This window comes from Festucalex cinctus, chromosome 13, assembly GCF_051991245.1.
Source record: "Festucalex cinctus isolate MCC-2025b chromosome 13, RoL_Fcin_1.0, whole genome shotgun sequence".
NCBI classification, from domain to species: domain Eukaryota; kingdom Metazoa; phylum Chordata; class Actinopteri; order Syngnathiformes; family Syngnathidae; genus Festucalex; species Festucalex cinctus.
Window position 1 is genome coordinate 6,186,868 of NC_135423.1, and position 16,008 is coordinate 6,202,875.

At 39.8% G+C, this 16,008-nt stretch overlaps 1 protein-coding gene across 10 annotated transcripts in view; it reads right to left on the bottom strand.

Moving 5' to 3' along the window:
* Window positions 1-16,008, bottom strand: part of ncam1b (neural cell adhesion molecule 1b) — a 62,614-nt gene that overhangs the window by 32,375 nt on the left and 14,231 nt on the right. For all 10 annotated transcript variants that reach the window (XM_077541581.1, XM_077541579.1, XM_077541578.1 and 7 more), the window contains exons 2-6: window positions 6,142-6,216; window positions 5,461-5,670; window positions 3,844-3,987; window positions 1,856-1,993; window positions 1,460-1,577 (exon numbers count right to left, since the gene is read on the bottom strand). In XM_077541581.1, the coding sequence (XP_077397707.1) occupies window positions 1,460-1,577; window positions 1,856-1,993; window positions 3,844-3,987; window positions 5,461-5,670; window positions 6,142-6,216 (685 nt within the window). The remainder of the gene's footprint in view (window positions 1-1,459; window positions 1,578-1,855; window positions 1,994-3,843; window positions 3,988-5,460; window positions 5,671-6,141; window positions 6,217-16,008) is intronic.

Genomic DNA, 16,008 nt, shown 5'->3' on the forward strand with positions numbered 1-16,008 from the left:
TGGAGGACAAAAATAACAAACTCCATTAATCCTTCCCTTAAATTTTAAGCACCCTTGTGTCACAAAAAGGGACTAGAAGCGACTGTCACATAGTCTTATACAGACTCTTTCATCCGGATTGTTAAATACTAGCAGATTTAGTTTTATCCATTTCTTGGGGGGGGGGTCTATTTAAAAGGAGATCTTTATTTTTGCAAATGTAAGCAAGACATTACAGTTTGTCCAGTGGTTGGTGGATAATTGTTACTTTTATTTTGTTGGAATGAAAAGTAAGACTGCCTCATCACTTTTTTTGACCCCCTAACTTGATATTTTTTCATTTGTTTTGAACACAACTAGCAACTTCTCGATAAGACTACATGAGCAGAATCATTTTCACATTATTTTTCATTGAACAAGATAGGAGCCCAGTGAAAGGGCATTCCGGAGTCGATTGCACTGAACGTTGCCAAACATATTGTGCCCATTCACGTGACTTTTCCAACCTGCAAATATTTTTCAGAGGTCGCCCACCTCACCCCACATGAGAAAAGACTGTGAGAGCTGAGGTGTGGTTTAACTTTCATCCAGGTATTTTGAAGGCTAATGTTTATGATCCTTAAATTTATAAAGCACAAACGGGACATTTTTTCTCCCCAAGAGTAAAATAAGTGTTTGCCCTCTCATTACCTATAAACAAACTATTCATTCCTATTACTTTTGTGGAAGTAAGTTAATGCTCAGAAGACAACTTGCTAGACAAAAAAAAAATATATCAAAGCTTGTTTGGTATCAGGAGAAATATATGTAAAACATATCCCAGAAGGGGACAAAAAAAAAAATCTTCATAACTTTTGTTTTTACAGTGTACTAACATTTTTCTTGACAAACAATTATATGGTAAAACGAATGGCAATGTACAGGTGCTTTTACTGCCTGACCTCCCTAATTCTTTACACTAAAGCAAATTTCACTTTCATTGTGCTAAAATTCACACAGTAGAAGGATACTACTGCCATGGCAACAGGATAAACACAACCTGTCAAACAAAGGAAGGGCCTATCGGTGTCACACAGAACAATGTGGCCATTGAGGACGCCAGACTTCAGGTTTCGCCGTCTTAATTTACCATTTGATATAATGTCAATAAGTATCCTATTGCAATGAATTAAGCAGTTAGCCTACCAAATGTATTTGAGTAACAAATGACATTAGGTGGCAAAACAGTAGGGATAAAATTCGATTTACTTAGAATCACTTGATGACACAAACATTTTTCATTGTTTGCACGACTGACAAGCTGTTTTGTTTTTTTTGTTTTTTGTTTTTTACACCAATAGCGTTTGTAAACTGAGTTTGCAGCATTGAGTTGCACCGGCATGAACAACAATATCTTCATCACAACATTTAACTTGTAGTGCTGAAAAGATTCATTAATGCCATTTTTTTCCCTCTCTATTTGAATGAAAACGCTTCTTACCTTGTCCAAGTGACCATGGGTTCAGGATAGCCATCGACTGCACAGGTCAACATGGCAGATTGGCCCACATCTGCTGTGGCGTTCACCTCTGACTGCCATACCCTGATGGTTGGGAGCACTGAGACACACAGACGCATGTTGTAACTTTATTCTTAGAAGCAGCATGTAAAACACAACCAAAATTAGCATCAAAAACAGAGCACTTATTTTAGGCACACGTCGTCCCCTTGGCTCAGAACTGGGGAGCAGACGCACGTCATTAGCATGAGCGCTTGATGCTACCCAGTTGCTGTGGGCAACTGTTTCCACATTCATGCCTTGAGCTTCTCGGGATAAGCACGCTCAAACAACACACAAACAGAAAAACGACAATGCCGCGGGGAAAGCTTTGCTAACCGTTTACGACGACCTTGATAACCCGTAAATCAATCTCGCCGCGGGTCATCAGGCGTCCCTCGCAGGTGTACGGGCCCTCGTCGGTCTTCTTTATGCCGCGGATTTGAAGGTGGTTGTTGCTCAGCACCTTAAAGCGAACTTGATAGGGAAGATAAAAGCATCGGGAAGCATCGTCAAGCCATGCAAAACAGCTGTGATTGACTGGCACAAAACCTTGCAAGGTGGCTCAGTGGAACCACACAGACAGAGTAGTTTAAGTGGTGTCTGATACATTAGACCTACCATCACTGATGCCTATCGGTCTGGAATCTCAGCATTATTCATACATTAATGCAGGGATTCCTAACCACTGTAGCGCGGCACATTAGTGTGCCTTGAGTGATCATCTGGTGTGTTATGGGAAATAACCAATGCCATTTAATTGCCATTATTTTCTATTAAAATGTTTATCTAACAATGTCAGTGATATATTGTACAATTAATGGACTTGTGTATCCACCTGTTTCTATTCATACTACAGATTAACAGCTTTGTGAAAGGCACAGAATTCACAGAGTAGGTAAATTTGAGTCTAAATTAAGACAAGATCATCATTATATACTGTATACACAATTTTTTTGGCTAGTATGGTATGAGTTGTTGGCTCGATAAAGATAGGGAAACTTTTAATGCACAAGCTCAACTGGATGGGAATATTTTTTACAGGTGACTATCCCAAAAGTAGTCGCATTTTCTGGCAACATTTGCATATGATGTTACTGTGATAGTGATGGAAATGAGGAAAATTTTGATAATCACCATACAACCATGAATTTGCACCACAAACTGTGTTGCACATGCAATAAACTTACTTAAAGTCAGACAGGCTGTTGCTCCACTTAATTCATTCTAACAATTACTATCAACCACAACAAGATGAGTAGTTTTACTTTATTTTCGTTGTATGTATCTGCTTTCTATGTTATCTACTTCTTTATGATAATATATTACTCAAAATTACTTAAAAACCTTGCTTGTACCATTCCTGTTTGTGCTCCCTAAAGATGCATCATATTGAAATTATAACATGGACATCAACCGAACTGATTGTGTCCTTATTCAGACGCACTGCTGTAGGAGCTTATTCATTATTAATACAGCACATACTGTACATACCGCAAATATATCCTTGAAGATAACCAGAGTTTTAGATGAAATGTTGACCTAATAAATTCAATCGTGTTAATTCAAAACACTGTTACAACCCCTGCGCGAGCTTGTGTTATGATGTGCCCGGCGCCCGCTACCACAAAATACATTTTGTGATATTGCTCAGGCTCTTGGGTGAATAACACAGTCAATTGTATTTTCACATTCAAAAGCAAATTAATTTTTACCTTTCTTTCATTGCAAATAAAAGTGAGAGAAACGGGCACAGCCAGGCACCCATTAACAGAACATTTGCATTATAATTGTGTGGTTGAACAAGTATATTGACCAGGCACTCAAATTTCTTTTCTTTTTTTTCTTTTTTTTTTAAATCATAACGTTCATAATTTCTGTATTGCATTCCACTTTAGGTTTCATATGCCTTTTATTCGAAGAACAGCTACAATTAAAAAAAGGCCTTTTTAATGTGTTTGTTTTTAGAACTGCATGGTGGAGCTGCTAAAATGTTGCATAGTTTCTCACCCATTCATGAATGTACACAAATGTGTGAAGCAGAACAACACAAATTAGTCTTTGAATTTAGCTCCCCAGTCATTATACTCCTATTTTCCAGTCACAATGAACCGCTTGATGAAATTGATATTTCATTTCAGGCTTGACGTCTATCGCCAGTTGGGCTAAAAGCAAATTTGACCAAATCCTCATTTTGCGTAATGGAGAGGTGCTTCCATCCTTGCGCCACTCCAATTGTCAAACTAGTGGTCTCAAAATGTAATCATTCCCGCAGCGTGATGTTGAATTTCAATCTCATTCTTGTGTCCATTTGATTGCCATCTTACCGTCTTTTTCCATCTGTATTCTTGCTCCTTTGTACTTCCAAAGGACGGTGGGCGGAGGGGAACTGATGACATCACACACGATGACGGCGGTGTCTCCTTCCGTGAACTCCTGCGGCGACGGCGCATTCGTGAAGGTGATTCTCTCTGAAAACAAACAGCCGCGTAATTATGCTCATCAGGTTTCATTGTTGAGGATTTTTTTTAGTGAGATGTACTGCATACTGTTTTTATGCAAACATATATGCAGGTTGTAGAAGGCAGTTTTAGACCAATTTTGCAATTTCTGTTGAGCAAAACTACAGTTTAAATCAAAATAAAAAGGAATACAATTGAGAAATGAAATGCAGATTGCGTAGCATGGATGTGCACACCATTTTTTTTAGAAATTATGTAAAAAAAAAAAGCAGTCTCCGTTTTTAGTTCTGTGCATGGAACTAATAATTGTATACTGGGCGCTGCTGTTTTGGTTAATTGTTGTTAATCGTCATTAGTAATTACAGATGTAGCCTCCACATAAGTGAGCTCATATTTAATACTGCACAGGCTGTAAGGGCTGATGTTTTAGGTAACAACAGTTTTAACTATTAATATCCATTTGGAGACAATGGGGCAATGAACTGAGGTAAAGTGTTTTTTTCTGATGGGGAAAAAATGAAGCTTCTATTTGTGTTTTTAGTGAATGACCTTATGGTAATTTAGAGAATGTTATGAATGATGTTCTTCTGTTTTACCAATCATATTACAACTCGTAGATCCCCCCCCCCCTTTGTTTAAACAAGCCAATGTTAAACTCATTTTATGACTACCGGCTTCTTTGAGGAGGATTTTCTCCACTTAAAATTAGTTTGCTCAGCTTTCGTCTTCCATATAATTTAATCAAGTTTCTCTGGCTGACTAGATTTATTGCAACGGCTTCCATTCTAAACTAACCAACTGATTGATGGAGTTTGCTGGTGGCACTGAAGCACTACGGTGACCTAAAACACTTGACCCGGGTCAAATGTTGCAGACTCGCATCGAGCTGTAATCTTATCTGGTGACATTCCGGAGATTAAAAAGATAAAAGTGTGCTTTGTAACAGTCTGCGCCTACAGGTCGAAGTAATAATTGGTTGGAGAAAAGGGGGTGACATTGTGGTAGGAGGCAGTCTAGCTACGACGTCTGCTTTCCTCATACACGGCTGAGAGGTTTCCTTTTGGGGAAAAAAAAAAAAAAAGAAGAATATAAATGTTTAAGATCTAAGCATCAAACTATGTAAATAGTTTCTGCTATTTGTCATACGCATGGCTGGCCGCTTTCTATGTAATCGAAAACAAACAGAGAAAGAGTTGTAAAGCGAGGAAACTCTGGTCTGATGGACATGTGCTGATGCACGGCATTCGTGGAAAATAAAAGACATTCATCACAGAAGCTGCAAAACAGACAGCATCATTAAGCAGCCTTCTAATGGTCTTCCGACCATTTATCGAACTGATGAAAAATCTATCGTCTGACAAAAAAAAAAAAAAAAGCAAAAGAGTAATGTGTTGGCCTAGAGCAGTCAATAAAATACTACACGTTTAATAAACAGTGTGCATTCTTTTTTTTCTGCTTTGCGTTTGAGCTGAAAATACTCACGGAATATTTTGATGTTAACCGTTGACTCTCCCTGCTGATCTCCATTGGTGGCAACGCACTTATATGTTCCGGCGTTCTCCGACACAGCTCGGTACAGCGTGAGGATGGAGGACGTCTCGTCGTTTCGGGCCACCGTGATGTCTGGTCTGTTGGGTTCTATCCTTTCGCCGCTCGGCCCGAACCAGTCTATGCGCTTTGCCCCGCCGATAACTGGAGAGCAGCAGCCAAAATAAAATGAGTCTATCTATAATGTATGTATGTACAAAGTAGTAAAGCAAAGTCAATCACTTCCCCCGGACCGAATAGTGCTGACGTTACATTCTCTTTTATGCACAGAAGCCTTTGCTTTATGGGTCTCGCAACTCACGCTCCACCAGCGCCGGCCGTGTGACTCAGCAACAGAGGCTGAATGATAATTACACAATCTTACAAACAATAAGAATTACACACGTTGGTGGTAATTACACTCAATACAGTACGTTGCACAGAATTGTACCGTGTTTTCACCAAGAGTACACGATACAATATATAGCGATTATCTCGGATGATCCGTTTCCCACAGTGTCTAGGAGGAGAGTGTGCAGAGAACAATAACAGCCATTTTATCCTTTGGTTAATGTTTCAATTGTATTGTCAAAAAGAAGTGTGAATTACAGTGTCGGGACAACTTGTCAAGCTTACCTTCACACATGAAGAATTTGGACTCCCCGAGACTGATTTCACCATGACTGGGTGTGATCTGCACATCCAGTGACACTAGAGAAGGAGACACAACAACAATCAAAATGAAAAGAAAAAACATAAAAGGAAAATAAAATGCTATACCCGATTCTTTTCGCACAAAGAGCCTACGAACAATAATCAAAAACTGAACAGTCAAAATTCTAACACCCTAAATTCAGAAATTAGCCACTTTTTGGGGAAAAAAATGACTCATAGGTCTTCACTAAAAATAAGTCAGCACAAATGAGCCAAAATGATAAATTAACGTGACAATAAAAATAGAAGATAAATAGCATGTTAACTGTGTCTGTAGTTTTCATGTGAAGAGGCTCACCTCTCAGTAAACAAATGGATGTACAGATTTATTTTTTTTTCTTCTCCATTGGGAAAAATAGATTTACTCTATACGGTAAAAAAAAAAAAAAAAAAGACATTTGTCTTTTTGAAGCCTCTTTTTGCCCTTTTAAAAGAAATGATATCCAATTAAGATCCTTGGAAGTAGGGATGCAATGTGTACATTGGTATATGTCTACACTAGATCAAAGTCTGGATAGGAAAAGACTTGATTTTTTTTTTTATGTGTCACAGGGTGAGGTCTGGATTGAAGCCTTTTGCTTCCTAATTAGAACAAAGCTTCACTTGTTTCCCAAGGGGAGCAGTTAGGGTTTCCCGCGGTTGAGAAATGTAACTAAATGGGCCCAAAATCCGGCTCTATATCGCCAGTGTCAGGGCGAAAGTGAGGAGAGTAACAAAGGGCAGGAAGTTGTAGAGAAAAGGCAAACTGACTCAGCCAGTAATGTGGATGGATGCTTAAAATTAAGTTAATTTTGTCCTCTAGTGTTTTGTAGCCAACCCATTAAAACACGCAATCCCCTCTCAACCAAAAATTCTCATGCAGACATCACTTAACTGTCCAAACTGACAAATATAGATTAATTACACCGCACTACTTTTGTTGATCAAAAACATGAGTGCGCGTCACATGGCATAATATCAAAGTGAAGTTGATTAAAGCCGGGCCAACCACTGTATAGTATGCTTGTGAAGTGCAAACTGACAGTTTTTACGTCTTTTCTTCAATCATCAATCAATCTTCAATCATCGATCGCACTCTTGACATGTAAATGCCAGCTCCTGTTCAGTACAAACACGATCATCCGCCCATCCCCGTTGATCACCTAATCAATATTGTTCTCCTATTTTACGTAGGACACGTTCCCATTTTGAATTACATAAAACCAAGGCCCGAACACCAAATGGTTCTCTTAGATCCAAAGCATATGCAGGGTTCCTTTTTGCTGTATAGTTATGAATGAACCAGACAGTAATTGCTCTCTCGTCTCCAACGTTTAAGAGGCTAAAAAGCTGCGGGAGCGCCAGTCTTGTTAAAGGGCAGACTCGTTCAAAGCGGAGGGGGTTGGGTGGGTGGCAAGTGACACAAGTAACTGGAAATTGAATCCGAATGTGAACCCCCTGGAGACCAATCAATTTGAAACCCGAGACGTCACGCCAATGGTTAGTGAGCGTGCCCCGAGGATGAGAGCAACGTAAATTAAAATGTCAATGTACTTTTGATCATATTTTACCCCAACAGACACTAAATAACTCACTGATACATCACCAGTGGAAGCATTATCCATATCCCATAAGCCATGTTGTGGTGGCCAGAACCAGCATTGGCACTGTACTGTATATTTACCCTATGTAAGAAATATGTACTGACCCAGTCGGGTCAGCGTCAGTGAACTTTGGGTGGCCTGACAGTCACATCGTGGCCCTGGGCCAACGGGACACTGCTAATCTAGAACCCTGTATGAAGAAAACGTGTTCAGTAAGCACATCATACATTTGAAGCATGAACAGTTCATGACTCATTCAGCAAGAGTCACCTTACTGAGGGAAATTGGAACACATGCCCCAAGAGCTTTAGAGGGTGCTGTGTACCACTTAACTGGCAAACATAACCAGACAATTTGAATTCCTTACAAACAGGAGTGATGTTCTGAATTTGACTTATTTTTCTCTTCTTCCGGGCCCGTGGACACTCGACATGCTCAGAGACCCAAAATGAACTCAAGTAGATGAATGTGACCTAGTTTCGGCAAAACATGCAATCTCCCTGTAGTGAAAGTTGTCTTTTCATTTTAAAATGCCTCAGTCTGGCTGCTTTTAGTCCCAACATTATTACCTAGAAGGGAACATTACAAACTCCTAATTCTCTAAATCTTAACCTTATTTGTAGGTTCATGCATCAAAAGGTCCACAGTGGGTATAAAATATAAAATGGAGATTGTAGCTTAGATGATATAACTTCCAATTTCAATTTATAGCACCCAGGTTACATATAGTACCGATATCTGGTTTCCAAAGTTTTCCAAAGAAATTACATCATTAGCAATATGTTGTTTAGTGCATCAGTAGCACTTTTAAGACCTTTGATTTAAGATGTAAGGGTTAAGTGTCATTTGGAAAGTTAATCAAAGGCTTACTTTTGGAAAATCTTGGAAGATGTTTCAAAAGTCTGCAGACACTTTCCCACAAAGGCTAAACAAAGACATTACTGAGTAGAACCAAAATTTCTCTACTTCAAATTAGCTGGTAAACTCAGTCTATTCTGCCCTGATTTGGTGTCTTTTAGTGCAGAAAAAAAAATAGAAAAAAATACAAAATGCATCCGGCTGATCGCTCTATATTGTCATTGTCATAGTAAAATTGTCTATCAGGCCATACAGTAGTAACACACTTGCAAATAGCCCAACATACATTAGGGGAGCATCTCACTCTGTGCAAGCCAACCCAAAGATGTGTTCATATGCTAGCTGGAGTTACGTCAACATTATGCCGTTTACATGTCAGTATCAACGGCAAATCACTTTGTCACCATAACCGAACAATGCCACCTCTTCTAAGGGGTCCTAACTGTCTGTTATCAACAGAGAAAACAAAGTGAAAGTGTGAGAGCATCTTAAATTTGTGTATTCAGAGAACTGTGAATTTTGTCTGCAGAATAGTCCCAATGTCCTAAATTACATCATAATTGGTTTCTGAATGCATTTCTGGAAGAAAATAAATGGGCAGCGTGTCAGAGTTGGCCTCTGTTTGTCGTAGTCGCTCGAGATCCCTCATAACAGAAAAGGAGCATTTAACTAGCATTTGCAATTCATTTGTGGTTTAAATTTTTCTGTCGCTGTTGGCAATGTCATATTTGTATGCAGGACAATTGTGACGACAAAGAGAGACAGCTTGCAGTGTCAATAATTCATGCCTCCGCGGGTCATCATCAACCACTTTTGCTTTCGTGGTTAAATTACTTGCAAATAGCAGACTACTAGCCATTTTCCTGTAGTGAGACAATGCTTTGTCACAAAATGTTAAATATATTCATTCATTTGCAAGACACATTGGTGATTCAAATTATGAGACTCGTTCATAATTTCTTCAGCCCAACCGATGAGGCATTTGTACACGTGATTATAATCAAGATCACGTGTGTTCACATTTGATGTGTAGGAGGTTGTTTCCTGAATTAAAATGGTGGTAGATGCCCTTGAGCAACAGTAATTGTTTTGGTTCTTAAACATAATAGAAATATTGCCTCTAAAGCTTGAAACATTTGAATTCGGGTTCCCTGCAGGAGTGCACTGACTTTTCCACTGTTTCCCTGAAAGTGACTGATAAGAGCAGGGACACAGATACAGTATGGAAATATATGCAGTGCGTGGTCCCTCTAGAAACCTTAGAACAACACCTCGGGTGCTGCAGCCTTTGCCGTAGTAAGACGCCTCAACCAGAGCTACGACTCGCATCACATCGCGGTTACGCTCATTAGTTATTCCCCTGACATAGAACACACATGAGCTTCAAAGCCCCCACACACTTGACATTCAGAGTTAAAAATTGTAAGTATCACTGAGATAAAGCAGTGTCAAGCGCACCTCCCTTAGGTGGGCTTCACTAGTATTGGGATGGGACAAAATATATTATGTACGTACTTTACGATTTAGCATTAAAATACAATTATCAACTGTATGTACACTGGGTTCTCAGTTTGCGATAGTTCTGTTGCTATGGCAGAGATACCAACCAAATGTGTACACAAGTTGTAATGCATCCCTTAACCCTAACCTATGTAAATGCAATGGTAAATACATCATTTCAGTAAATATTGGTCAGAAAAACATTTTCTATCCATAAATATACAATTACATTGAAAAACAGTAAAAAAAAAAAAAAAAAAAAAAGGATAATTGCGTGTGGCATTTGACCACATGTGTGACAATGTACTCAGGCTGTTGGTCTGTCGGAACCATCGTAAACTGGATCGCATGCACGGCAATTACCTTATAATAATCAAGCTACTCTGAGAATCATCCACTAGTGGGCAATACAAAAAGCAGCACAGTCATAAATTCTTTTGGTCAGTTCCACCATGATGAGTTCACAAATGCCTTGCATCTACTTTTGAAATTAGTTATTAAAATGAGATAATTTTTATTTCATGTTTTATGTTCTCTGAAGGGACGCTCACTGTGTCTCACACTTTGAAAAACTACTGATCTAAAGTAATCGGAGATCAAACCTGTCCTTCAGATTATTGCTACACTAGCCACTGCAGCTAATAATCCTGAGGGGCTTTTTGTTGAATAATTTAGTCCAATTTTTAAAGTGCACCAAGTAAATAAATAGGCACCAATTTCATGTTGTCAAAAATGATCAAACAATACTCAATTTAGGCCAAATGTTGAATGTAGTCTTAAATTATTCATCTGTGCATGTGTGCTACAATGCGGCATTGCTGTCATAGATTAATAAATGATGTTTTTGTCTAAACAAAAATTACTTCAACATATATTGATCTTTTCCTACTTTATTGTCATGTTAGAGCCTTATTATAATCACTCAGAAGATTTTTATGATATTCCCTTAAAAGAAAATACAAAGTATGTAGGCCTTGTCATTTTAGTTTTTTGTGTTCTTCAACAGGTCACAGGTGAGCAAAGACTGAATGAATCAGCAGCGCATTTGCTAGTTTCAGCAAATGCGTTTAGTGCGCTTCATTCTGACTTTGAATTATAACAACATGACTTAATAATCACTTTTAAATCACTGACTGGATTCTTAACAAATCAAGTCAACGATCATTCTTAGACTGCCTTATGCCTTATCTTGATACATTTTCACTTAGAAATGCTGCCAGAATGCAAACATGTAAATGCAACAAGCAAGTGGTTGTATTCCTAATTTGCTCATTTCAAGGAATTAAAACAGTATTTGCTTGCTACTCATGCCTCTCAACCACAGTTACACTCACTCACTACCAGTTGCTATGGAAACGAGTTTCTCTCTCTCGCCCCGCTTTCCCTTGGTGGTCCGACGTGGTGGTGTGATGGTTCCACTTCCACGCAGGTTGCCCATAACATAATCCAAACGGGCTAAATTCCACAGTGAAACCTCATTATGTTTAAATAGCCCACATTTCAACGATTCATTTCAGCCGCAGCTTGTGGCTCCCTTATGATCATGGCAATAACCTGGCAGGCTTCATACGTGCATTATTTTGTAACTGCAAGAGAAATTCATTACATGAAGCTCACAGTAAACCCCCCAAAGTGTGTTTTTAAAACCTTTCTCCCAGCAAAAGTGGAACCACTGGAGCGGAGCAAGTGACAAACTTGCATTTATTTCCAGCCACTTTGGTTGGGTAATCACCTCAATGGTATTAAGCTGAGCAATCAAGCAAATATTGTAAAGTAACAGAGAAACTATTCACATTGAATCTGTGCCAATGTCAGTGGGGATAACATGGTAATTTCAAGTCTTACACAACAGGAAAGTGCAGGAGAGGCAACAGCAACAGCAGCAGCAGTAGAGGCTAAGATGGCACCGTTTAAATTATTCAAATTCCTATTGGCCCTTGGAAACAATTTGGCTGCCATAATTGTAGCATAAAATGTATTGTATGCCCTGACAGCCTACAATTGTGCTACATGTAAAGAATGCATCACCATGTGTGCACCACAAGGAAGGGTAACACTAAAAAAAGAGCTGAGATCTTAGTGAATAAAGCTCATCATCGCATAATTGAAGTAATATTGTTCTTCTGACTGCAAACTAGTTGACACTAAATTGACGGGGACTCTTGCTTGTTGCAGCCAAGGAGGACGATGATTAATCAACAATTAATTGTAAACCATCGACGACATCCATTATAACAATCAAATCAAACGATTAATCAGTACCACACACTTGAAACTCATCAGCAAGCTCTGCATAAGCCTTATAACATTCCTGTTCATTGTTCTAACCCTCTTAAAAAAAAATAACAACAACAACACTCCACCAGTACTAAAACTGAAACATCATTAAAATGAACTCTCACTAACAGGACCAAGCCTTCCCGAGCGACATGCCTCTTTGTCTCTGGCAAAGATGGAACTCGGCGAACAGCAGTGCATTCCACTTCAGTTGCAGAGCAGAATTCGCCCTCATTCAGGCAATTTAGTGTAAGTGCCCCTCAGCATCTGCCTCAGCTGTGCATCACACAACAAAAGCCCAGGGAGGTGGAAAGCAGAGCGTCTGTGGCCCATCATCCTATGTACTCCTGTAATGACTCAGTGGAAAGATGTTGGAAAAAAGAGCAAGGTATAATGGATGGACTACAAAATCAGAAAGCACGATTAATTGTGAACTTTGTGAGCTCATTCCACAAATATCATACTGTAATCTAGGGAAACATGATGACAATGACGCACGGAGAGAGGATTTAACATGCATCCCAGAGCTGCAACCTGTGCTGATGTCTGTACGAGCAGACTAGTGACATGTATAAGCAGTGAAATGGAAAGAGACTCTCTCATGGAGACTGAATTCAGGGGTCAGCGTAATGTCTTTTTTTCCACAAAGAATGGGGAGTCTGTGGTCTGAACAACGACTGATATGTTAGCATCTCTGCAAACACAATGAAACACCACAGACAGTCGTTTAAAAAACACTAATTCTTCCAGGCTAATCATGACGACGGAGCCCTCGTAGTTCCCCCCGTTACAGCTAGTCACGACCCATTCCCATGAAAAGCAAAGCCCACACTGCCCTATTTGCTACAAGCGTAATGCCAGTTAAATGTTTGGTGGGACAGAATACAATACAACTTTGCCAAGTGAACAGGATTTCATGGATATCTAATAAGTCGCAACGGAGGACATGGAGGCCAGGAAGGCAGGATGCAAAACAATGACCACTCAGCCACAAGCTGCCCGAGACAACACAGCATCCCCAAGCCTGGCACATGCACACAGTTCTCTCTGTGTGTCCATTTACCAGGCAGACAAGCTGGGACGAGCCGGATAAGCCTGCCTGCGACTCCACCAGGAAGAGGGGGGATCAATAGGAGGGAATGCACCATTTCAGATAGAGCCAGACAAGAGCTGGGGAAGCAGGGCGGAGAGACGGAGCATCACTGGAGGACTCATTATGTAGTGTGTGCGTATGCGTGTGGGATGGGCAGCAACTTGTGGAGTGGCAATGCATCAATGCAGTACGAGTGGAGATTTGGGTAGATGGCGCAGTAATTGGATTGAAGCGCTAATGAAAATATAATCTGTCTTGAGCGTGCCTCCATCAAGGTTGGAGCTTAGAACAGGAGTACTCGGAGGATCAGTTCTCCAACTAGAACAAGGCTCACTGCAGGCATCGCTTTCCCATGACTACCAGCCCTGTTGCAGAGCAGAACTTCAAGCCCTCCATCAGTCAATCACATACTGATGACCCTCCCACAATGCAGACAATTAACACCTGCCAAGAGTCAAATGCCAGTGTAATTAGGCTTTTCCTGGAAAATAAACCATGGTCATTGACCTCGACAGTCAAAAGGATAATTATTCACCTCGACAACCAAAATATAATTATTCACCTTGACAACCAGAAGCCTATCGCTTCCTCGGCGTATGTCTGACCTCTAGGTTGCAACACATAGGTATGAGTGGATCAAAACAGGCAGAGAAAATCTACATGCAGTCAATAAAATCCCTTTCAAAACCCAAATATTCTCTTATTCGTGTTTTTACAAAGCCGAATAAGACCGCTTATGGGATATGGATAGCATCCCTTTTCTAATAACCCGAATAGTTTGTTCAGAAAACCTGCTTTGAACAAGGGAGCCATCGGTTTGTGTCATGCTCTATCCGCAAGGAATCTTGGTCTGTTGAGTACTGGAAGTACTTGTATGGGCGGTTTCTCGTGCACTACCCACCGGAAATACACAAGCAAACAACAGATAAACAACCGTGGCAAATTTTGGTTGCAGTGCAGCAACACACTTTTGGAGCCAGGAGGAAACCGACTATTTTATTAGTGTGGTTAGTGACATGAAAACAGTGTCTTATCGAGACCATTGTTGCAGCGAACTGAAATTTTGACACGACATACAGTATAGTACAATTTATATGCTCGTCGAGTCGTCATACAACCGGTAGGGAGTCATCAATAGCTCCTTGTGCACCTCTGTACACTGCACGACACTTCAACTAAACCCTGAATTGAAACTTTGAAATTACCTTGAGAGGACATACTGGTAGAAACCACTAGACCACAGAGAGGTCCTTAAGGGCTTTATGTGTTGTACATATCATAGCGACAATTCTAACATATTGATGTCGAAAAGATAAAACAATACAAACTACGAAACCTCGCTTTATCATCTTGGATAATGTGAATTCACGGATGGATCGATTGACACACCCATGGCGCAGGAATCAATAATCAAGTTTTAAATCATAGCCTTTATCTCCCCATCTCTGAAGTGAATGTTTTACAACATAATAGCGCTGAAAATGAGTAAGGTGTTTTTATGGCGCAGTCTCCCTGCAGACCTGCGGTAATACACAGACGCAAATAATAGCAGCAGTAAGGGAGGCAGGAAGCAGATACAAATTCTTACATTAACAGTCTGCCTGCATCGTTAAAACACTAATTAGAATGGGTATACATTCTGGAGGGTACAAAATGCGAATGATAGCTTGGTGCAACTTTAGATTCTGTCCTCTGGTTCACTGAGGCGTAAAAACAGTACACGCATACTGATACTGAATTCCTCCTCTTTAAATAATCTCCGAGCCAAGGATCTTTAGCTAGCAGACCATGCAATTGCTTCAGTGTTGCTGTCACCTGGATTTACTGTATCCTTTTGATATGGATGTGCAATAAATCTCCGGGCCTCTTGCAGTCCATTTCAAAATAAATCCCGTTGACCATAGCACAAGAGTAATCTGCTCTGCTAAAATGCTAATTTGTTATATCCACTTGCAAAATTATACAGTATAAATCCTTGTCCAAGGACTACGACCTACATGTGTGGGACAAACATTCAATGTTAACGTTCTTGTGGAGGGACAAGCAAATACCCCAAAAGAGAAGCGCCTTTGCAACCTTCAAGTCTGAAAAAAAATCTCTTTTAAATTGAATTTTGATTATCAAAAAAAGAGCCCAATACCAAACTCAAAAATTCTATTTTGAACCAAAATAGAATTCCACAGATGAATGATGTCATGGTGGCAATTGGCAAGGTCAGGTTTTATTTCCGTTAATCGATTAAAACACAGCAAACATTGCTTAAGTGCACGTCTCATGATGATTTTGCAGGCAAACACAACATAAGTGCTAATACACGTAACCATAAATACAGATTACAGAATCATAAGACACGTTCTGGTTATTCTTAGCTTGAATGAAGTTCAGTGTGAAGTTGTCATCGGATAACATACCCGGGTGAGGGTAGCTTGAAGCTTTGTGGTTTTACTGAGGCAATTCAATTTTAAACATAGGACTTCT